Below are 24,033 nucleotides of genomic sequence, written 5' to 3'. Positions count from 1 at the left end.
CTCAGCAAGGCAGTGGTCGTCTTGGAGGTGTGTTTGGGGTCGTTCTGTTGGAATACTGCCCTGCGGCCCAGTCTCCGAAGGGAGGGGATCATGCTCTGCTTCAATATGTCACAGTACATGTTGGCATTCATGGTTCACTCAATGAACTGTAGCTCCCAGTGGCAGCAGCCCCACACCATGACACTCCCACCACCATGCTTGACTTTAGGCAGGATACACTTGTCTTTGTACTCCTCACCTGGTTGCCGCCACACCCTTGACACCATCTGAACCAAATACATTTATCTTGGTCTCATCAGACCACAGGACATGGTTCCAGTAATCCATGTCCTTATAGTCCGCTTGTCTTCAGCAAACGGTTTGCGGGCTTTCTTGTGCATTATCTTTAGAAGAGGCTTCCTTCTGGGACGACAGCTATGCAGACCAATTTGATGCAGTGTGCGATGTATGGTCCAGCACTGACAGGCTGAGCCCGCATCCCTTCAACCTCTGCAACAATGCAGGTAGTACTCATACGTCTATTTCCCAAAGACAACCTCTGGATATAACGCTGATCACATGCACTCAACTTCTTTAGTCGACCATGGCGAGGCCTGTTCTGAGCGGAACCTGTCCTGTTAAACTGCTGTATGGTCTTGGCCACCGTGCTGCAGCTCGGTTTTAGGGTCTAGGGTCAATCTTCTTATAGCCTAGGAATTTTTTTTTCAGATTCTCAGAGTTCTATGCTATCTTGAATTTCCAGTGACCAGTATGAGAGAATGCTCCCCATTCACATCTGAGACCTTGTAACACTAACGAGTGACATGACGCAGAGGAGGGGAAATGGCTAACTGGGCCAAATTTGGACATTTTCACTTAGGGTGTGTACTCACTTTTGTTCCCAGCGGTTTAAACATTAATGTCTGTGTGTTGAGTTATTTTGAGGGGACAGCAAATGTACACTGTTATACAAACTGTATACTCACTACTTTACATTGTAGCAAAGTTTAATTTCTTCAGTGTTCACATAAAAAGTTATAAAATATTTACCAAAAATGTGAGGGGTGTACTCACTTTTGTGAGATACTGTATATGTTATTCCTTTCATTAGAATGCATATTTTTTTATCCAGTGGGGTTTTCCACTTGCCACAAAAAGACTGCAGAAACCTCACAACTAGTTTTTAGTCCCTCCTACCTGGTAGTGATATTTTAGGAGGTACCCTGAATGTAATTAAAAAAAAAAATAAAAAGGGAAAAAAGGTTTTATGTTTTTTTTTTTTTTATCTATACAAAAATGCTTTGCCTTTCATTTCTATTTTAAATTGAGTGTTTTACCAGGTGTTAATTTACAATCACTTTAAGCCTCCTGGCTTCCTCCTGCAGTATCACTGCTCAAGCCTAGGCCTTTTGTTTGGCCATCCAGACCTACTTACAGTACCCTTGTGCTCATGTACAACCACTGTACCTCTCTCTCACACTCTCTGCAGCCTCTGGACATTGAACCTCCTGTCTCCCAGGCAGAGCACTTAACTACTGCTATGCCCTTGATAACCTGTGTCCACATCTGCACACTATGCTGGTCTCTGGTAAGACCTGGACACGGGTATACAACAAGGTTGCTTTATGACCCCAAGATTTGGATTTCATGTAGCAACATTTCATAATATTTAAACAAGTAATCTAAGTAGTTAGCGATTTACATTTCAAGATTCTACATACGCTTCATTCAGTGGAACAAAAATGAAGTCTTTCTGAAAGAGGTCCACATGCCGAGTCCAGGTTTTGACTCTTCCATGCCTTCTTTGCTGCAGTCTGGGGAAGGGAAATGACATAAATCACTCAAGCTTTTCTTACCTACATTAGGCAACATACATCTAGCAATTAACAAATACAAAACTATTTATTCCAGCAACTACTGAAACAGAAAGCTATTGCATCAAAGAGAAAAAAATGAGAATGTGAAACGCACGATCTCTGAGCAATTCACAGTGCAAGCATCTCAAGGAGCCCTCCTATTATTTGACTGTAGTTCTAAAACAGTTCTTAAAATTTTGGCATTTTTCATGTGTGAAAACTAAACTGGCTTCAGATTTCCTTTTACAGTTTATTCACTTGAACACAAACATTAAGTGTTGAAGAGCTTTCCTCACTGTGAGGTAGAACTCTCCAGGCCTGTGCTGTAATCACCAACAGGGGGCGCAACCACCATACCCAATGCTAATCAGCCAAGTTCTAGGGCTACAATCCTGTTTAAAGTTTCTAGGCTTCATATGGTGTGATTCAACCTAACTTGGAAAACACATTTGCTTCTAAAGTAACTCAAAACTTGCAAATCTGCTGAAAGACCGTGACGACACCCGGCAGCTCTGTGGAGTCAGGAGCCCGAAGTGTGTGCTAGTGGCTTATTTATACATAAGTGAGGAGTCTTATACGTGTATAGACTGGTGCACTGGAAGCACCAGTAATTTGTGAGTACCTAGCATTTGTTTTTTAAATATAAAGATTGTTTTTAAAAAGGTATAAGCACTATTGAGATTTTTTTCACTCATGGTACCTGGAAAACAGCAAACAGAGTGGGGTGACTTAAAAAGAGCAATCACTGACCGCTTACTGGCAACTTTTGCTCAAGCCCAGGAGAGGTCAAAAGGTGTTTTCTGACCAAGCTTAATTGCAAGGTCGCATTGCTGAAGGTTAGAGTTAAAACTTAAGGGGGGGAGCAAGTTTGTGGTAAAACATGGATTTGTTTTATTGGAACACCCACAAAGGGAGAAGGATTGAGCATTCTTGAATAAAGAAGAAGATTGGGGGCTGGGATAAACTACACTGTTTGGACTATTTTTATCTGCATGTATTTATTTAGCACTGGTTAAACCTGATGTTTTTATGATTTATATCAATTGGGATTGCAGTCAACCTTAATGCAAAGGTGTAACTTTAATTACAAGTTTTTTTTTTTGTATTATTAGTTTATGTTTCAGTTTTGGTTGAAGCGCAACACAATTGTAGTTTGGTACTATATGCTGACTTTTAAAAAAAGAAAAATTCTTATATAATGTGCACAAAAACCACAACAAGAACTGACTAAAGCAGAAAAAAAGCATACTTACGTCAGGTTAGCGGTATCCTGCAAGTTCCTCCTCTCTCTCTGATTGAGGCGTTTATAGAAAAAAGAGCTAAAAATATGGATCCTGTCTGCATGTTCTCTTAGTTTCTCAAGTACTAAATACCTGTTAAAAAAAAAAAAAAAAAAGACTGTAATGATTGACAAAAGGTTTACTGCATACATTCACTTCACTTTAACCTTCTTAGCGGTATTCCCGAGTGTGGCTCGGGGTTAAATTTCAGAGCCAAAAGCGGTAACCCCGAGCCACACTCGGGGTACTGCCAGAAGCATTGCTGGATCCTGTAAGCAGGGTTACTTACCTTGTCACCGGGATCCAGCGATGTATGCAAGTGGTATGCGGAGGCGGATCTTCCTCCCGATCGTCTCCGTGCCCTGGCTTCCGTCTCCTGCGACGTGACGTTCGCAGGGGGGTGGAACCGGCGGCAAATTCAAATGTAAAACACACCAAACACACTGATACCATTCAAAATAAAATAAATTCACATTACATTGCCCCCCAGTGCCCTTTCCTGCAGTTTTACTGTACTTTTTATGTATATATATATATATATATATATATATATATATATATATATGTATATAATATATATATATATATATATATATACACACACACACATATATATATATATATATATATATATATATATATATATATATAACATACATATATATACATACATTCTTTAACTTATTTATAGTTTTTTATTATATTATAATTTAGAAATTTTGTGTTTTAAACTTTATCATACCCAAGATGTTATAAAGAAGAACGCACAGAAAAAAAAAAAAAAAACTATGTAAATAGGTGGTTTGGGCTGCTCATTCTCAAGAATTACATGCAAAATAATGGTACCGCTTTCAGCACCTAAAATCTGAAAGAATCATACCGCCAGGGAGGTTAAGGCTACGTTCACATCTAGGCGTAGCTATTTTATAGGCTCTATATCGCCTTTCCAGCATTTGCATTAAGTCTATGGGGCAAAATCTACCCTGTAATCTGCCAAAAAGTAGCTCATGTACTTTTTGGAGCGTCAGGCATTTTGCTCAAGGCGTCGGAACGCTCAGATGTGAACAGGGGCCATCGAAATTAATAGGATTTGTCACGTTTTTTGAGCTGATCCTTAGAGCTGAAAAAAGCCACAAAATACCTACATGTGAACGTAGCCTAAGAGATGTTTAACCGGTTGCCGACCGCTGGTACGTCACTAGCCTTGGAGCCAATAGCGGGCGAGCGCGCGCCGCCGGAGGCGCGCTCCCGCCTCGGCTCGTTCACGGACACCTCCGTACATGTGACCGGCGGATCCGATGTCCGCCGGTCACTCGCGATCGTCCGCTGTGAAGGGAGAAAGGCAGGCAGCTAATGTAAACAAAGCCGTCTGTCATTCTTTCCTGTGTAAAAGCACTGATCTAACGGTCCTGCTATGGAGGACCGTTGATCTGTGCTGTTACACACACAGCCACATCCCTGCACAGTTAGAAGCACGCCCCTAGGGACACAGTCACTGCATCTCTAATAAAGTTAACCCCTTCCCTGCCAGTGTCATTTTTACAGTAACAGTGCATATGTATAGCACTGATTACTGTAGTAATGTCACTGGTACCCCCAAAAGTGTGAAAAATGGCAGTCAAGGGTCCGATCTGTCTGCCGCAATGTCGCAGTCCCTCAAAAAAAAAAATATTGCAGATCGCCGCCATTACTCGTTAAAAAAAAAAAAAAAAAACATAAATGACAAAAATCTTTCCCTTAGTTAGTAAACGCAATAACTTTTGCGCAAATCAATCAAAATACGCTTATTGTGATTTTTTTACCCAACATAGGTAGCAGAAAACAAATTGGCCAAAAATTTAAAAAAATTTTGATTTTTACATTTTTTTTGGGGAATTTCATATAAAAAAATGGAATTTTGTAAAATCTTACCGTAAAATCCTTTTCTCTTAGCTCATTGACAGACGTAGTCCTCGGTGATACAGCACCTTCGGGTTATGTTGCCTCCACAGGAGCAGGACTAGACAGGAAATTAAAAAGCTCTGGCCACACCCTAGGGGCAGTCCCAGAGGGTATATCCTCTCTCTCTCTGCCTCAGCAAATCAGTTATGTCAAAAAGCAGTCTTTAGAGATTTTAACCCAACCCAACTCCAAAACAGAGGGGCGGGGACTACGTCTGTCAATGAGCTAAGAGAAAAGGATTTTACGGTAAGATTTTACAAAAATCCATTTTTCTCTATCGCTCATTGACAGACGTAGTCCTCGGTGATACAGCACCTTCGGGACGTCCCAGAGCAGTATCACAAATGAGGGGTGGGAAAATGGAAATCAAATCCCAATCTAGAAGGCCCAACCGGTGCCAACTAGAAGTTTACAATGCTCATCCTTAATGATGAGACTCAACAAAAAAGAAATTTTTCAAACAGAAAAAAACTCTCGAGGTAGACCACCGGTCTCCTCAAATTGCGGCCTGCAAAACCTTGCGGCCAAATGAGGCATCCGCCGATGCCGTCACATCAATTTTATAGAATTTTGTAAAGGTATGTACCGACGACCAGGTGGCCGCCTTACATACCTGGACCACTGACGCCTGATGGCGAAAGGCCCAGGAAGTACTGAGCGCTCGAGTGGAGTGCGCCCTAACAGGGAACGGAGGATTCTGACCCTTAATAGAATAAGCCTGTACCACCGTCTGTCTAATCCATTTGGCAATGGTCGCGGCAGATGCAGGCAAACCCTTTCTGGGGCCATCCGTGATCACAAAAAGTGAATCCGTCTTACGGAATGATTCCGTAGCTTTCAGGTATACTCTGATTGCCCGAACCACATCCAAGGAATGCAACGCATGTTCCCGATGATGCTTGGGCTGAGGACACAAGGAAGGTAGTACAATATCTTCATTCAGATGAAAATCTGAAACCACCTTAGGAAGAAAGGATGGCTTAGGATGAAGTACTACCTTATCCCTATGAATCACTAGGTATGGGGACTGGCATGATAATGCAGCCAGTTCTGACACCCTGCGAGCAGAAGTGATAGCCACCAAGAAGGCCACCTTCTGGGATAAAGTAAACAAGGGAATCTCCCTGATGTTTTCAAAGGGAGGTTTCTGTAGAACCGACAAAACTAAAGATCCCAGGGCGGTAAGGGCGCGCGGACTGGTGGAGCCAGGTGCCGCACCCCCTGGATGAAATTCCGCACCAAGGACTTGGTAGCTAGAGGTTTCTGAAAGAAGATTGCTAATGCTGAAACTTGACCCTTGATGGTGCTCAAGGCTAGCTTCTGCTCAACCCCTTGTTGCAAAAAAGCCAATATTCGAGTCACCGAATAGGTACGTGGAGGAAATCCTAAAGATTCGCACCACGCAATATAAGTCTTCCATGTGTGATAATAGACCTTGCTGGAAGTCGCTTTCCTTGCTTTAATAAGGGTAGGAATGACTGAAGCTGACAAACCTCTGTCCTTCAGTACTTGGGTCTCAATGGCCAGGCCATTAAAACCAGCGACTGTAAAGCACGATGGTAAATTGGTCCTTGAGACCACAGACACTCCCTGAGACGAAGTTCCCATGGAACGTCTGCGACTAGCCTGTCCAAGTCGGCCAGGCCGGCTTGACGAGGCCAGCCTAGAATTTCTAGGACCACTGGTGCTGACTGGATCTGAACCAGGCGTCCCTAGCACTATCTGGCCCCGACCAACCGAGAAAGTCTGGTCGTTTTCTGTTCCCACACATTTATCAGATACCTGATTGCTATCAGGAAGGGTGATCTTTTCTGGTTGAACTTCAGGGACCGAAGTCACCCGGCTAGAGGCTTCTTGGCCTGTCTGGTCAACCAGATCCGATTCCTGTGGGGAATTGAGACTAATCTTAGGAAAAGGAAAAGATCTATTCAGAGAACGGTGACTACTGCTCCCTGTAGTACTTAAATGTTGGAAGGGAAGAATCGCACCGGTAGTAGTAGTTGATGCTCGATCTAATGTCCTGAATACCGGTGAAAACGTCCCCCCACCCTCAACCCGGGTGGGGGCGCACCTTCAGGCTGTGTAATCCTTTGCTTCGGGTTTGGCTGAGTTGGTCCTCTGTTTGTCCGACCAGCCTTTCTTGAACCCTCCTGGAGGAGTCTTGCCTCTCCCGCTTGTTCCAGCCGGGCGTGCGAACCCTTTATGGGCGGTAAAGAAAGGTCCTCGCTTGTTGCGAGGTCCCTTAGCTTTAGCAGCCTGTGGCAAAAAAGTGCTCTTGCCCCCAGTGGCATCCTTAATGATTTCATCTAGGGTGGCCCCAAATAGACGATTCCCCTGAAAGGGGAGATTCGTCAAGGTCTTTTTGGAACCTAGGTCAGCTGACCAGCATTTTAACCACAGCACACGTCTGAGGATTACCGCTGACATAGATGCATGCCCTAATAGGGGAGTAGTGTCCAAGGCTGCGTCACAGATAAACTGTAGCCCTTGTATAATCTGTTCCATCAAATCAGATGTTTCCTGGGGAATATCTTTTCCCCTGAGGTCTTGGCGTACCAATCTCGCCCATTCCGTAAGTGTCTGGGAAACTAGACCAATAACAATTACTGGTCTAAATGCTGACCCTATCAGAGAGAAGATGGTGCGGGACTCTGCTTCCATCTTTCGATCCACCGGATCCTTAAAGGACGAAGTGTCCTCCACTGGGATAACCGTGGCTTTATTCAGCCTGGAAATAGGTGGATCCACCACTGGTGGTACCGTCCATTTCTTAATGATGGATTCCTCAAACGGATAGCGTCTAGCAATACGCTTGGAAATAGTAAAGGTACGTTTAGAATGCTCCCATTCTCCTTTAATCTTATTACCAAAACACTTGGGTACAGGAAAAACCTTCACCGTTTTGAAGGGCTTGTTAGTACCAAAAAAATCTCTGTATCAGTTGCTTCTGCCGGTAAAACCTCAAGTTTTAAGGTTTCCTGCACTGCCACAACTAGTGCGTCCACCAATGCTTCTTCCTGAATTATAGCGGGAGAAGAAACGTCCTCCTCACTGTCTGAGGGAGCTTTACCTGAGGTAACAGCCCTTGCAGAGGGACCTGCAACTGCAGTGACCATCTCTGAATCTGAGTCAGAGGTGTCAGATAATATAGGGGTAGGCGGGGGTCGCTTCCTTGACCCTCGTCCCTGACAGGCCGCCTCCACCCGAGCCACCATAGACTCCAAAATTGCTGTAAATGCCTCTACACTCTGTGCACCGGCGGGTCCCGTGGCCCCCTCGAGGGAAACAGGTGGGGGAATTTGTGTGGCAGGGTCCATGATTATTCCAGTAACTTCCCGGATAATATAATTCAAAAATAAAAAACTTTTTTTCTTTTTTTTTTTTTTTCACAGACCCCCAGCGCCACAAAAGCCCCTTAGTGTTACCTGCTAGGGATCCCTATCGATCGAGAGAGAGAGAGAGAGAGAGATAGACCCCCAGGCTCACCACTTGATGCTCAGAGTTTAACTGCAACAGGTTACAGCGCTGTCTTGACAAACAGGAAGTCTTTTGGCTGGCTGCCCAGGAAGAAAGGAGGCGGCTCCGCCCCTCTGCACGCCTTCCGGCGCCTCCCCTAGCTCCACGAGGTGTTTGGATCACCTCAAACATGGCCGCCCCCATGCTGGAGACACGAGGCTACGCCAAAATGGCGGCTCGTGCAATCCAGCAAAAAAAATGGCGGCGGCCTGTACCGAATAGCGGTGTGCTGCAGGGCACACAACACTATCTCTGCATGGGGATTTTTGGCGTGGTTGGCGGTACCGGCCCTGGCGGACCTCATGGCCGTTCGGAAGGCCTGCTATAGCTGGAGATTTGACTAGGAAGGCAGTCTACATGTCCGTGGCTTCTGACTGGTAGGTACCTTATTCTTATCACAGTAAGATTCCCAGACTGCCACTGATTACAATCTTTTAAACATGTATACAATTAGATTGTTAGCTCCCAAACCAAGCCTCCTGGCTTTTTGCACATAAAATCACACTCAAAGTAGGGGGATCTGTGCCATGTTATAGGATAGAGGGGGACTCTATCTTACCATACAGAGAGGGGCCCGCGTTCACCACAAGACCCGTCAGGGGGAAAAGGGGGAACATACTACTCACCATACCGGAACCAGGCGGGCACCAACGCCTGACAGTACCCCTCTCCACCGGGGCGGGAGGGCTGTCGACCAATACGGACGCCGTGACTCATGGTCTTTGGCGTTTCAGCGAGACGTTTAACTCGCGGGGTCAGTCCCTTAATGGGACTTTGTCGCGGCCGACCCAGCACGGAGCTATGGCCTGCACGCGCTCGTAGGCTGAACTGGGGTGACCACCGGATCTCAACATCCAGCCCGTCGCCCAGTTCAGCTTTCTTGCTTGAAGATCTCACAGGAACACTGGAGAAAAAAGCTGTCTAAAAAATCTTTTTAAGAAAAAAATCTTGCCAGGACCGAAGATCCCAGCAAGGTATCTAGGTCCTTACTCCTAACTAGACAGAAAATAACTGATTTGCTGAGGCAGAGAGAGAGAGAGGATATACCCTCTGGGACTGCCCCTAGGGTGTAGCCAGAGCTTTTTAATTTCCTGTCTAGTCCTGCTCCTGTGGAGGCAACATAACCCGAAGGTGCTGTATCACAGAGGACTACGTCTGTCAATGAGCGATAGAGAAATATTGTTATTTTTGCAAAATTGTCGCTCTTTTTTTGATTATAGCGCATGATCAAAAAATTGCACAGGTGATCAAATACCACCAAAAGAAAGCTCTATTTGTGGGAAAAAAAGGACGTCAAATTTGTTTAGGTACAGTGTCGCACGACAGCGCAATTGTCAGTTAAAGTCACGCAGTGCCGAATCGCAAAATACCCCCTGGTCAGGAAGGGGGTAAAATCTTCTGGGGCTTAAGTGGTTAAAACTACATAACCCTTACCTGTGACTCTGTACATGATTTAGTTTACTGTTACAGACACAATTTGTATACAAACTATTCTCAGAATGGTGCCCTGTACTGGGGTATGTTTACCAATGTCCCCTTTGAAAACCAGAAACCAACACTGCAGGGCTCTAAATTCCAGCCATCACTGACAGATCGGATCCCAAGAGCTGTCAGTGGGAACCAGAATGTCATCTGTGAAAAACTGTTCACCTGCAGTCTAAAGGCTTTTTAAAACAATACATTTTTTTTTTTTTTTACATTTTGGCAGATGTAACCTGTATATTGGCCTGTAGTAAAAAAAAAAAGAAAAAAAAAAAAAAAACTGTGTTTATATTAAAACATTCAGAACTTTGTATATATGCATCTGTGTCTTGTTAGGTAAACCAGCTGTTGCAGCCCGACACACAATTGTGCCTTGCATCGAGTATTTCAAATTATGTAGTCCTATTTCATGTGTATTTACTTCCCATTTACATTTGTGTACTTGGCTATCACCACAATAAAAAAATTAAAATGAAAAAACGTTAATATACATGTGTGAAAAACGCATATAAAAAAAGTATCACACATATGCAAGTGCTTCAGTGCTTTGTGCTATTGATATCCCATAAAATAAAGTGTCCAATGCTTTATGAAAAAAACGTAAAAACCAGTAAACGTCACAATTTACTGTTGTGCAATACACAAGTTCATATAAACACGCAGCAAAGTCTCTTAATAAAGTGCTTCATATGCTCTGTGCTTGCTTATTTAATTAACACACTGCTTTTTGTTCTCCACATCACTCTTTTCCTCCTGTGTCCCCAGCAACTTCCTCCTTTGTGTACACCAACATCTATATCCAGGAAAACGCACCAGATTTTTTTTTTTTTTTTAGAGGCTAGTAGCAAAACATCATGACACATTTTCTGTGGCTACATGGCCACCTGGGGTATATGGATACTCTTTTGAAACTCTCCTTGCTTTTGTGCCATTTTCCCTGAAACGTGGAAACTTCTGGCCACATGACTGAGCTAGGTCTCTCCCATTCTTGCAACCTGCTCTCCCCTCTCTCTTCCCACCCTTTACCTTATCTGCTCCTTCCTTTTCTGTTCTTTTTATTCTTCTTTTCTGCCCTACTTCATCATCAGGTCTATTCCCCTAGTAGTACAACTCTTCCCCCGTCCCTATTTATCTAAAGATACTCACTTTAGGCGTCTGAACCTTATTCCTGTGATTTACCCATGCAGGAAGCTCTGGATCTGATATTCATATACACCTATCATCATGAGGTATGGATTGTGCGTCTATGTCAATCATATCCTATTATTCCAATGAATTTTGGTTATTCCCCAATGTGGGTTGCTTTGCTTCCACTGTCTCACATGTCTTTTGAATTTTTTATATCGGGGATGCCATATGGAACCACCACGATGAAGCTTGTTATCTTCTTTTAACCCCTGTACTTTTATATTTGAAAACTGAATAAAACCTTATAATTCAAAAAAGAAAAAAAAAGCTAGAAACATGTATATATAGAACTATATATACAACTGTATTAGACTGCATAGCTTTTTAAGTCCACCAGATGGCAGATCTGAGCACATTTAATCTTTTAGGTGACACTAAACTGGTTTAAAAAAACAAAAACAAAGACAACTCTATTCAAGTATGTATTCCTAAATCTATATTGACCACTTCAATACAGGGCACTTTCACCCCCTTCCTGCCCAGGCCAAATTTCAGCTTTTAGCGCTGTCACGATTTGAATAATTGCGCGGTCATGCAACGCTGTACCTAAACACAATTTTTATCATTTTCTTTCCTACAAATAGAGCATTATTTTGGTGGTATTTGATCACAGCAAGTTTTTTTCTCTTTTGCTAAATAAAAAAAACTAAAATTTTGAAAAACAAAGTTTTTCTTTATGTTAAAAATTTTGTAAATAAGTTTTCTCCTGCACTGATGAGGCTGCACTGATAGTCACTGATGAGGTGGCACTAATATGTAACACTGATGGGCGGCGCTGATGAGCACTGATAGGTGACACCAATATGAAACATTGATGGGCGCTGATAGATGGCACTGATGGGCACTCATAGGCAGCACTAATGGGCACTGTTGGTGGCACTGATAGATGGCACTAATAGGCAGCACTTATGAGGCACTGACAGGCATTACTAATGGGCACTGATTGGAATCCCTAATGAGCACTGATTGGCACCTTTAATTAGCACTGATTGGCATCCCTGGTGGGCTCTAGTGGGCATCCCTGATGGGTCTGCACAGATAATCAATGGGCTGATCATTAGTGCAGATTCCCCCCCGTCAGGAGAGCCCCAGACCGGCTCTCCTATGCTCGCGTCTTGTCAGCGCGAGTGGAGGAAAGCAGATAAATGGCACTTCCTGGTTACAATGTGACCAGCTGTGATTGGTCACAGCTGATCACATGGTAAAGAGCCAACATCATAGGCTCTTTACCGGGATTGGTGATGCGGTGTGTCAGAGTGAAACACCGCACCACCGAACGCCGCTCTGCGCGCCCTCGTGGGTGCACGCGAGCGCCTTATCCTGCTGGACGTCATTTGGCGCCCAGTCAGGATAACGTAACCACTTTCCTGCCATCATTCTGCTATATGGCAGGCAGGAAGTGGTTAAACACAAGCTTTTTTTCTTTTTAAAGTATTTTTTCTTTTCTTTTTTACTTGTTGATTCTGCAAGTCTGCTGTTTTTCAAAAAAAACAAGCTTTACTGGAATTAGAGGTGTAAGACAAACCATTAACCATTGACAGGTGTGCTTAAAATGAGCTTTCAGACAAAAACAATGTTAATTACCCAGAGTAGTTAGTAGTAGCTATAACATTTGAATTCGACTTGGTGAACCTTTTCCCAAATCACTTCTAGTTTACATTTTATAGAAACTTTTTTTGTAGAAAATAAAATTCTGTTTTAATCTGAAAGCGGAGTTCCACTTGATTTTGTGTTTATTAAAAGTCAGCAGCAACAAAAAGTGTAGCTGCTGACTTTTAATAAACACACATTCACCTGTCCCAGGATCCAGCGATGCGGCCGCCCCAAGCCGCCCTCCTCACCCTGTGGCGCCAGCATCTCTAGGCTGTGACAGCTTGCAGGTTCACAGCCAGGTGCGAGACGCGCTGCACGTCTAAAATAGCCAGGATATCTTCTGGGACCTCTGACGTGTCCCAGAAGATTGCAGTGAGGGAGAGGAAAAGGAGAACTAGGCGACCCGAGAGGAAGTGGGAGCGGGTACCTGCAAAAATCTAGGTACCCACCCCCCCCCCCCCCAAAAAATTACTTGCTGAATGTGGCATGTCAGGGGGTCAGGTATCTACCTTATAGAATTTTGTGAAGGTATGCACGGACGACCAAGTGGCCGTTTTGCAAACTTGCGATATTGATGCCTGACGACGGAAGGTCCAAGAAGCACTCAGTGCCCGAGTAGAATGCGCCATGACAAGGAAAGGTGGAACCTGACCTTTAATGGAATAGGTCTGAGGCACCGTCTGTCTGATCCATCTGGAGATGGTAGCCGAAGAAGAGGCCAGTCCTTTTCTTGGTCTGTCCGTAACCACAAAAAGTGAGTCTGACCTCTCAAAGGACTCAGTAGCTGTCAGATACACCCGAATCACACAAACCACATCCAAGGTATGCAAAGCAAATTCATTGGGATGAGCCAGCTTGGGACACAAGGAAGGCAACACAATGTCCTCATTCAAATAGAAGTCGGAGACAACTTTGGGCAGGAATGATGGACAGGGACGAAGAACAACTTTATCCCAAATGGACCACCGAATAGGGACTGCGACAGGAAAATGCTGCTAATTCCGATACCCTGTGGGTCGAGGTAATAGCCACCAAGAATGTCCCCTTCTGGGATAACGTAGACAAGGGAATCTCCTGAATATTCTCAAATGGAGGTTTCTGGAGAACCGAAAGCACTAAATTTAAATCCCATGGCGGCAAAAGATACCATACAAGTGGAGTCAAATGTTGAACCCCCTGAATGAAGGTACGAACTAAATAGTGCGTGGCTAGGGGGAGTGCGAGGTGACTTACAGTCAGGTCCATAAATATTGGGACAACGACACAATTCTAATCTTTTTGGCTCTATGCACCACCACAATGGATTTGAAATTAAACATTTGAAATTAAACAAACAAGATGTGCTTTAACTGCAGACTTTCAGCTTTAATTTGAGGGTATTTACATCCAAAGCACATCTTGTTTGTTTCATTTCAAAACCATTATAGAGCCAAAAAGATTAGAATTGTGTCGATGTCCCAATATTTATGGACCTGACTGTATGCATACCAAACGACACAGCCACGTCGGTGGCTACATCAGCCGAATTCTCCATTTGAAGTGTCTCATGCACTGCAGTGATTAGTGCGTGTACCAGCTTTTTAATTTGCTGCGACCATGGAGGAATAATCCTCACTATTGGATGGATCTGGGGGTGTGATATTGAGCCCCCCTGGATGGGCCGCATCAGGGTCAGAATCAGATGAGACAGACTGAGCAAGGGAAGGCGGGGGACACTTTCTCCTGGGCCTTTGCACACATGCCACTTCCACCCGGGACACTAAGGACTGCAGGACAGCCATCAGTGCAACCATAGGAAGCTGGGATTCTGCGGGACCTGCCACCTCCATGAGGGGGTCAGTGGGGGAGATGTGACCCTGAGGCTCCATAAGAAAAGGAAGACCTTGCAGTACAAAAACAAACTTTTGGCAGCACTAAAGGATCCCCTCAAGGCTCAGGATACCCATCAGCAGAGAGAGAGAGATAACAGGGACCCCTAAGGACTACCAACCAGAGGAGCGCCGAGAATTCGAACCCAGCATCATCATGGACGCCATTCCTGTTCATATGTCCCAGACACAGGAAGGAGAAACTGAGGAGGAAGAGGAAACTAAGGAAAAAGAGAAAGAGGAGGAACTTCACCATCCCCACAAAGCTTCGGTCATCTCCAGCATCTCTCGGACTTAGGGAAAATGGCCCTCGTGACATCAGGCTACACAAACATGGCCGCCAACTGGAGACCAGCCAGGCTAAAGGAAAATGGTCCACAATGGCCACCGTGACATTACACTGTCAGCTACAGCATGCTGCCAGGATCTTCCCTGCGCCCTCTGCAATGCTGCACCCTCTGCAAGGGGACTCCCCTTGAAGGTAGGACACAGGTTTAGGGGAGAATCCACTGTGCACTGGGACCCCCTGCACTATACCCACACTGCAAATAGTAGGGCATGCAACTAGGGGCCTCCTACACTGGGACTACTCCAGACTACCAGGGCAGGATACACACTATTCCACAACGATTAAAGAGTGGGGATAGCGGGGGAGACCCCAGGGGTCTCTGCTGCATCCTCTGCCCTGGGACCCCCACCAGACTCCCAGTCCAGACAGGAGGGAAAGGGAGTGGGGGAAGCCCAGTTCACTGAGAGATTTAAGGATGGGAGGAGGGAACTGTAGGCAGGTCCGACCGTCCCTGGAGGTTTCCCACATTCACCTCAAAAAAACGCTAAAAGGGGAGAGGGGGGACTGTACTTACCCTTCCATGGTGCAGGTTAGGTTTCAGACAGAATCCTTGCCACCGAAGTAGGGGAGCTGTCGGCCAAGGAACCGCTGCGACTCAGACCCAAGCCCGGTCGCATGAGACCCTGCGAGATGTTTAACTCGCGGGCCAGCCTCTGTCCCTGAGGCTTTGTCACGGCCGATCCATCGCGTAACTGTGGTCTGCACACGTTTGCTGGCTGGGCTATACCATATCCTGCCACCGCCAGAAAGGCAGAACTATAAACAATTTTGTTGAACAATACAGATAACCCACAACCAGGGGCCAGTACGCAAAACATTAACAACACCCTGACAAGTATACAGACCATGAAGACGTCTATTCTGTCGTCCATTAATAATCTGAACCAAAGAATGGAATGGAAAAGTTAGAATCTCCGGAACCAATTACCGCGATTTCCTCAGATTTTCTACCCGCACGAATCATCGACCTTACGTCTCTCAGGGTATTGTCACAGGTGCACAGACTGTACAGGGCTCCAAAACACATATCACACCAGCAAATATGGTTCTTCCCAATATTAGGAAAGACATACTTGGAGGGCAAGGACGTAAACCTCATGTAGCTTACTAATAGCGTCAAGACGTAGTAGAGAGTGAAACATACAACTACGGTGACCTGTCAGTGATGCTAAAAGCTAAAGATCCCAGACTGAACAAAAGTTGTCCATTCCAGACTTTGTATTAACTTTCGGTTTGTATAGAGACGCAATAGGTTTCAATTTTCCACAACGTAGAAGGCACTGGACTTGTAAATGCACAAGTTGATCTGGGGAAAAAGTACAGTGGTACCACTTTTTACGATAACCACAAATCATTTTCGACCAAGGTAGCGGCAACCTTTGTGCAGTTCAACATCAGAATAGACTGGAGTCACACAGACACCGAGTTGTTTTGTCGCCACTTTGCCGGGCTTGTGCCGCCGGCTTGTGCAATTTGCTCTGCGAACTCCCATTCTACCAACTTGCGCCCCAACGAACCCAGGTTACCCATCATTAGCTACGACACCCCTGGCACTAGGGGAGACCGATAATATTTTTGGACAAGGCACAAATATGCAACAACTTCAACGCAAGTGGCTGCAGTCAGGTTGTTGCAGGTCTGCTCCATCTGCTTCTGATCGCATGCCAAATCGATGTGCCCAAACCGCCTCTTTCCTAAAAAATGACTGACCTAAGTACAGGTCGACATGCTGCCATTTTTTCTCAATTCTCACCTTTCACAGGATCTAGTTAGTTCTTACTCACAGGTTTCACAGAAAGGTTCCACACAGGGTTAATTGCACGGCCGACAGGCACAGTCAAATGTAACAATTTACAATCAACCAATATATACCCAACAACAGTAGACACTCTTTTACAGACAATGCTTGGGCCGTTTCAAACACCACCTTTCGCATGTTGGCGAACCAACCCATAGGGCATAGCAACCGGCAAATACAATAATAAAAAACGTTTAATAATCAATCTTTCGGCTCCTCATTCTGTTGTTGTACCAAGCCTAAATTCACTAACACCTTCCGAGGAATTTTCTTTCCAGTATGCCACGGTAGACAATGTCATACAGGCAATCATGGAGGCCGGGGAAGCAGTTCCACTTGGGAAAACTGATATCTCCAATGCCTTCAAGCTGCTTCCGATACACACGTCACTGCAGCATCTGCATGGAGCAAAATAGAAAGGCCTTTATTATTTCCCCAACCGCTTAACCTTCGGGGCTAAGAGTAGCCCTAAACTATTCGATCTGTTTGCAGAAATGTAGTGCTGGCTCCTATTGACCTATTGAATATCAGCTGCTGTCCACTCATAATTCATTACCTAAACGACTTTCTGACAGAGAGCACCACGTCTACTCCTCAAAGTATAGTCAAAACAGTAGCACTCTTTTGCACACTAAGGGTGTCGGTAGCCACGGACAAGACAGTAGATCCCACCACCAAACTGACATTTTTAGGCATTTGCCTAGACTCAGTCACATTGCAAGCGAGTCTCCCTGTCAACAAAGTTCAGAGAATCAAGGCAGAAGTCCAGTTGTTCCTCTTTAGAGGTACCACGTCTCAGAAAGACCTCCAATTCCTCCTGGGTTCTCTGAACTTTGCCATGAAAGTAATCCCACAAGGTCATGCATTCGTCTCCAGACTACCAAACCAGACGAAAGCATGGTCACACTGGACAGACATTGTTCAAGAAGGATCGCCTTCTGGGGGATCCCCGAGAGGGACTAAGCAAAAGGGACCGTCTCGAAAGACAGCACCATCAGTACCAGAACTCGCATACAGGTCCGAACGGACAACCATGTGAGGGACATAAACCGCAGTCTGAAGTTCCAAGAGTATTTTCCCCGGAGGGAGAAAACACCCTGACTGAGGGTGAGTCCAAAGTCAGGCCCAGATAGTCCAGTCTCATGAAAGGGACCATGGATGACATCAAGGTTCAGAACCCACCTGAACTACACCAGAGTTCTCGTGGTGACTTCCAAATTCGTTAGTCAGCACCATAGGAGACTCCACACGGAGAAGCAGATCAGCCAGGAACCCCGGACCGATACGCCCTGCTGCCGCAACAGCGCCAGGACCGGAGCCACACCTTTGTGAAGATCCTAGTAGCATAAGCGAGATCCAAGGGCAACGCCACAAACCGATAGAGATCCTTCCCCACGGCAAAAAAAATGAGAACCCGTAGGTGTCCCAAACATAACAGGATGTGAAGGTAGGCAGCTTGACGTCTATGGAGGCCAGGAATCTCCCTGATGCAGGGAAGCCACCGCTGTGCGAACCGATGCCAACTTGAATTTTTGATTTGCACGGAACCATCAAAGGACCAGTTGATCCAGCTTGTTGAACCAGAGCCTGAACTGCCCCACAGAGCGCCAGTAAGCGATCCGAGGACAGCCATACATTGGAAGGGAAAAAACCTTAGCGGAAATAAATGGATTGGGACTCGATCTTGCAACTGGACCGCATGACCTCCTGAACCCAGAAGCCTGGGATCCAGGCCAGCCGCAGATCCGGCAAAAAAAGATCTCATGTTCTCCAGACCAGGGTCGTTTGGAACCACACGCTGAAGTCTGGAAAGACTTTGCCAGATCGACCGTCCCTGAGGGAAACTGTTTGTGAGCCGAAAGGGAGAACCCTGACTGCGACAAAGGCCCTTACCCTTGTTAGCCTGTGGAAGAAAATACTCTTCGCCCCCGTGAGACCCTTGTATAATGTCATCCAGGGCAGCTCCAAACAGGCGATCCCCCTGAACAGGGAGATCCATTAAAGCCGTCGTAGAAGTTTAATCCGCAGACCAACACTACGGTCAAGTAGATGCTGGACAACCAGCGCCAAAAACGACAAGGTGACCCATACAAAAGGAGCCTCGACCAGGCACGGCATCGCAAACAAATTGCAGCCCCTGTGCCAGCTGGTCCAACAGCTCGCCCAGGGCAAGAGGGACATGCCCCACACCAAGTCACGGTGGTGGAACTCCGCCCATCAGGCATATTCTGCGTGGCAAGGGAAAACAAACGTTCCCAGTGCAGACTACGCCAGGGAGTACAGATTGCAGGCCACAGTTTGTGCCATCCTATCCCCCAAGTCCTTAAAGGAGGGGGATTCCTCCACTGGAACAATGGTAGTCCCATTCAGCTCGAGACTGTATGTCCACCAAAGGTCTAACGGCCGCTTAGACACCCCAGGGGAATGTCTCAGGACGGTCCCCTCCTACATGAGCAGCAAGCAAAAGAGCAGCTCCAGATGGCATGTGAGTGCAAGATGCCACCTGCGCCCCAGGCGCAGCCGCTGCGACTCCCAAATTGCAGGGTGTCACGCACCGAAACAGCCAGTGCATCCACCAGCACCTGTCGCGGCAAGGGAGGTAGAAATGTCTTCCTCATCATCCGAGGAGACAGGGTGCGAGGTAACAGACCTGGCAGGGAGGCCCCACGTCTGCTGCAGCTGAGCCAGACTCGGACTCCGAGACATCAAATGAGGCAAGGGTAGGCAGAGAAACGTCTCAGAGCACCTACCACCTTCACCCGGGCCCAAATGCTTCCTGAACTGCCGAAAAGGCATCGACGGACAGTGGAGATCCGGAAAGCCCTGCAGCCTCTGTGAGGGGGTCAGGTGGGAACAAATGGCCTGCAGGGTCCATACTGAACCTGAGGACCCTGCCAGCAACTTTAAAAAAAAAAAAAGACAAAAATTACATTTTTTTTTTTTTTTTAAACGTGGCCCCTCAGCGCTACACGGAGGTCAGGCGTGCGCTAACAGACCCCCACAGAGAGGGAGAGACCACCCTCATGACACTCTGTCCCTCCAGCCACCGGCCTCCACAGCAAACAATCTACCGTAAAATGTCCGATAACAGGTGTACCAAGATGGAAGCAGACAGAGGCTACAACTAAATGGCAGCCCGCACAGGAATCGCGGTAAATCGGGACCCACATGGGGACCCCCCAAACACCCATCCACAGCAGAAAACCCCACCAAGGCCCCCCCACCCCCGCGCAGGATTAGACGAGCGCCGTGGACGGCACACTCCCCCAGCCCCCAATGCGGCCTGCACACTAGGCCCCAGCCTCAGGTAGGCCCAAACAGTCCCCCACATGGGAGGGGGAGGCGGGGTGGTGGAGAGAAGGGGGGGTCACAACAGGACAGAGGGAACCCTGGCGTGTGAGGGTCCGCCCACCCCAAAGTCCGCTGGGGGGGGGGTTCGTTTACTCACCATACCGGGAACACAGGCAGGCACCATCTCATGACAGGACCCCACGCCACGGGAGTAGGGGGGCTGTCGGCCAAATAGGAATGCTGCGACATCAGCCTAGACCCTGTCGTATGCGTCCTGGCGAGAGACTTTAACTCGCGGGCCAGTCCCCGTCCAGCGGGACCATGTCGCGGCCGACCCAGCGCTGAGCTAAGGCCTGCACACGCTCGATGGCCAAACTGGGGTGACCACTGGATATGGGGGTCCAGTCTGTCATCAGGCCCAGCATAATTGCTAGAAGATCTCACGGGAAAAAACGACCCGGAGAAAAAATGACTAGCTAAAAAAAAAAAATCTACATAAAAAAATTACTTCTATGCCAGGACCAAAGATCCCAGCAAGGAACTAGGTCCTTACTCCTGACTAGGCAGATTAAAACTGGCATCCTATGCAGGAAGAGAGAGGGTGTACCCTCCGTGACTGCCCATAGGCGTAGCCAGAACTTTTTTCTGCCTAGTGTCCTACTCCATAAGGGGTCAGTATTACCCTACTGATATGAATCAGAGAGAACTGCGTCCATCAATGAACGATAGAGAAATAAAGATTTGTGTTATTCTCAAAACTTTTGACCACGGCTGTACAATGGAAAGATGGTTTGCTTTAAATTGGCGCCATTTTTTTTCCCCCGTTATTTGTTGCAAAATAAAGTAATAAACTATATATAAGCCAAACTATTTTTATTCATTTGCGTTAAGTAAGGAGTAGTTAAAACTTAGATTTATTTTTCCTCCTGTATCCCACTGTGGAAGTAACCATTTATTTCCTGTTCTGTTGACATAACTGTAAGAGAAAATCTCTCCAAAGCATGAGGAAATTCTCCCAGACATTTGTCACCAGAACAAGTGTTCCCATTGGAAAATGTCCTCTTAATTACTGTTCAGCTCAAAATGTATGATTTTCACCAAGACAAATAAATGGGAAACATAAAGCAATTAGGGCGTTGGAGGTTTTAACCCAAACACTCTCATATTTAAAAAAAAAAAAAAACAACCAAACAAAATTAACTAAAAACAGCACATTTCTTCCTATTTTAGTTCTCTTCTCGTTTAAGAAGTATACTAGCCCAAATTGAACAGGCACGCTAGGTTTAGCCACCAAATGGATAAATCTGACATAATTCAACTTTACACCGATTAGGAAATGTAACTGCATGGTTTTCAAACCAAAGAAATCCAACCTTTAGGTGCCCTTTTAAATAAAAAATAATTGAATGTAAAAAAAGCAAATGGATAACTTACTTTAGGTAGAAATCAATAATTACATCATTCAAAAATTCTCCTTCATTTAGGCAATGGAGATCCTCGTTTGTAACGGAGATTCCACCTTTTGCAGGAGGAGGAGGATATACAATCAATCTAAAAAGGAACAAAAAGTACAATGTGTACACCATAGTGTGAAAGTTCACATTGAAACTTTTACCAAAAGGACATGCGAAACTGGGAACAGAGTACTATAGAATATACCACTGTCTTCTACTCTAGAGCTAATGGATCATGTGGTCCAACCCTTCTGGTACATAGTCTGGATGAACAACAAAATACAAGTCAATCTAGTTAAACCAATAGAGGGGGGGGGGGGGGGGAATGGGATTTCTGACTTACCGTAAAATCCATTTCTCTGTTGTTCATTGATGGACACAGCTTCTGATCTTCTTAACCATTGAGTTATTCTGCCCCCTACAGGAGTAGGACACTAGGCAGAAAAACAAGTCTGACTAAAGCCTCGTACACACGTACCGATCGTCGGCCGAACGATTGGCCGTCTTTTGTCCAGGGCTGTCGTGTCTGTTGAAAACTGCAAAAGACTGCACCCGAATTTTGTCAGCCAACAACAGCCGACTGCAGAAGTGATGTCATGTGATGGTTAACTTTCCTTGTCTTTTTTTCTTTTCTGAGCATGCCCAGTCTTGCAAATCTGCTGTCTGTCGGCCGAAATCTGCACTGACTGGCGAACAATCGACTGTTCTGGTGTTGGCCAACAAAAATTTTAGTGCTTGCACGACAGATTCTGTTCAGCCGAAAATGCGCTGTCGGACGCATCATACTAACAAGCCTATAATCGGCCGAATATTTACGGCCGACAATCAGTACGTGTGTACGGGGCGTAAGTCTATGGGCAGTCCCAGGGGGTATACTCCCTCTCTCTGCTATAGGTATTCCATTTTGTTACAAGCAGTGTTAGAAGAATTACAACTCCACAGAGGGGTGGGTGCTGTGTCCGTCAATGAACATCAGAAAAATGGATTTTACGGCAAGTCAAAATCCAATTTTCTCCTTCGTTCATTGACGGACACAGCTCCTTTGGGATGTCCCAAAGCAGTGTTAAACATGAGGGGTGGGAACAGCAAAAAATTCCCAAGGCTAAACAGTAGCCAACAGGAGCTCACCCACAACTAGAGCCTACCTGAAAAAAACAATACACCCTCAAAGAGGATCAAGTCCTCTAAACAACAGCCTGAAAAAACGTGCCGCCGAAAGAAGCATCCGCAGATGCCAACACATCCCCTGATGGAATAGGCCTGAATCACCGTCTGTCTGATCCATCTGGAAATGGTCGCAGAGGAAGCGAACAGCACTTTCCGAGGCCCATCCGTAAGCACCAAGGTTCCTTAGGATGTTTTGGCCTGGGACACAGGGAAGGCAACACACTGTCTTCTTTCAAATGGAAATCAGAGACAACCTTTGGGAGGAACGACGAACAGGGGAGAAGAACCACCTTATCTCTGTGAACCATCAAGTAAGGTGAACGACAGGATACCACCACCAGTTCTGACACCCCACGCGCAGAGGTGATAGCCTTCAAAAAAGCCACTTTCTGAGACAACTTAAGCAAGGGAATCTCCTGCAGGTTCTCAAAGGGAGGCTTCTGGAGAACCAAAAGCACCAAATTGAGGTCCCAAGTCGGCATCTGAGACCGTACTGGAGGAACCAAATGTCGAACAACCTGAAGAAAGGTACACACCAGGGAGTTTGAGGCCAAGGGTCATTGGAAGAAAACCGCCAAAGCCGACACATGGCCCTTGATGGTACTCAAGGACAATTTCTGTTCAATCCCCCCATTGAAGGATGGTCAAGATCTGAGCCAAAGAGAAGGAGCAAGGATGAACCCCAATCCATCAGCACCTGGTGTTCAACAGAGAAGCCGTCAAAACCAGCGACTGTAAAGCAGGATAGAAGATTGGTCCTTGGGGCAGGAGATCCTCTTTGAGAGGAAGCTTCCAAGGAACGTCGGCGCCCAGACACACCAAAGCAGCGTACCAAGCCCGGCGAGGCCAATCCGGAGCCACTAAGATGACTGGAATCCCTTCTGCCTTGATCCTGCGTAGAAGTCTTGGTAGAAGCTTGAGGCGGGAAGGCATAAATCAGATGAAACTGACCCCACTGGGCCACCAGCGCGTCTGTGGTGTCGCCAGAGCATCCCGTGACCAAGCCACAAACCTCTGCTCCTTTCTCTTGAGCCGAGACGCCAACAGATCCACCTTGGGGGTGCCCCAAGGGAGACACAACTGATGAAACCCCTTCCGATGAAGGGACCACTCCCCCTGGTCCAACGCCTGCCGACTGAGGTAATCCGCCTGCCAGTTTTCCACCCCCGGGAATGTACACAGCAGAGAGTGCTAGAACAAACCGTTCTGCACACCTTAGAATGCCAGGACCCTCCAGTGCCGCCGGGGCACTTCCCGTGCCCCCCTGGTGA

At 46.2% G+C, this 24,033-nt stretch overlaps 1 protein-coding gene across 1 annotated transcript in view; it reads right to left on the bottom strand.

The window, feature by feature from the left end:
- The window catches only part of SENP6 (SUMO specific peptidase 6), a gene marked incomplete at its 3' end in the record, with an annotated part of 259,644 nt that overhangs the window by 47,559 nt on the left and 188,052 nt on the right, over positions 1-24,033 (bottom strand). Inside the window, 3 exon segments of the mRNA XM_082250891.1 lie at positions 1,701-1,793; positions 3,089-3,208; positions 21,576-21,692. Of these exon segments, the coding sequence (XP_082107017.1) occupies positions 1,701-1,793; positions 3,089-3,208; positions 21,576-21,692 (330 nt within the window).

Source organism: Pelophylax lessonae, assembly GCF_965119305.1.
Source record: "Pelophylax lessonae genome assembly, chromosome: 3".
NCBI lineage: Eukaryota > Metazoa > Chordata > Amphibia > Anura > Ranidae > Pelophylax > Pelophylax lessonae.
The sequence above is the reverse complement of the archived record's forward strand: the minus strand, read 5'-3'. Positions and strand labels throughout refer to the sequence as shown.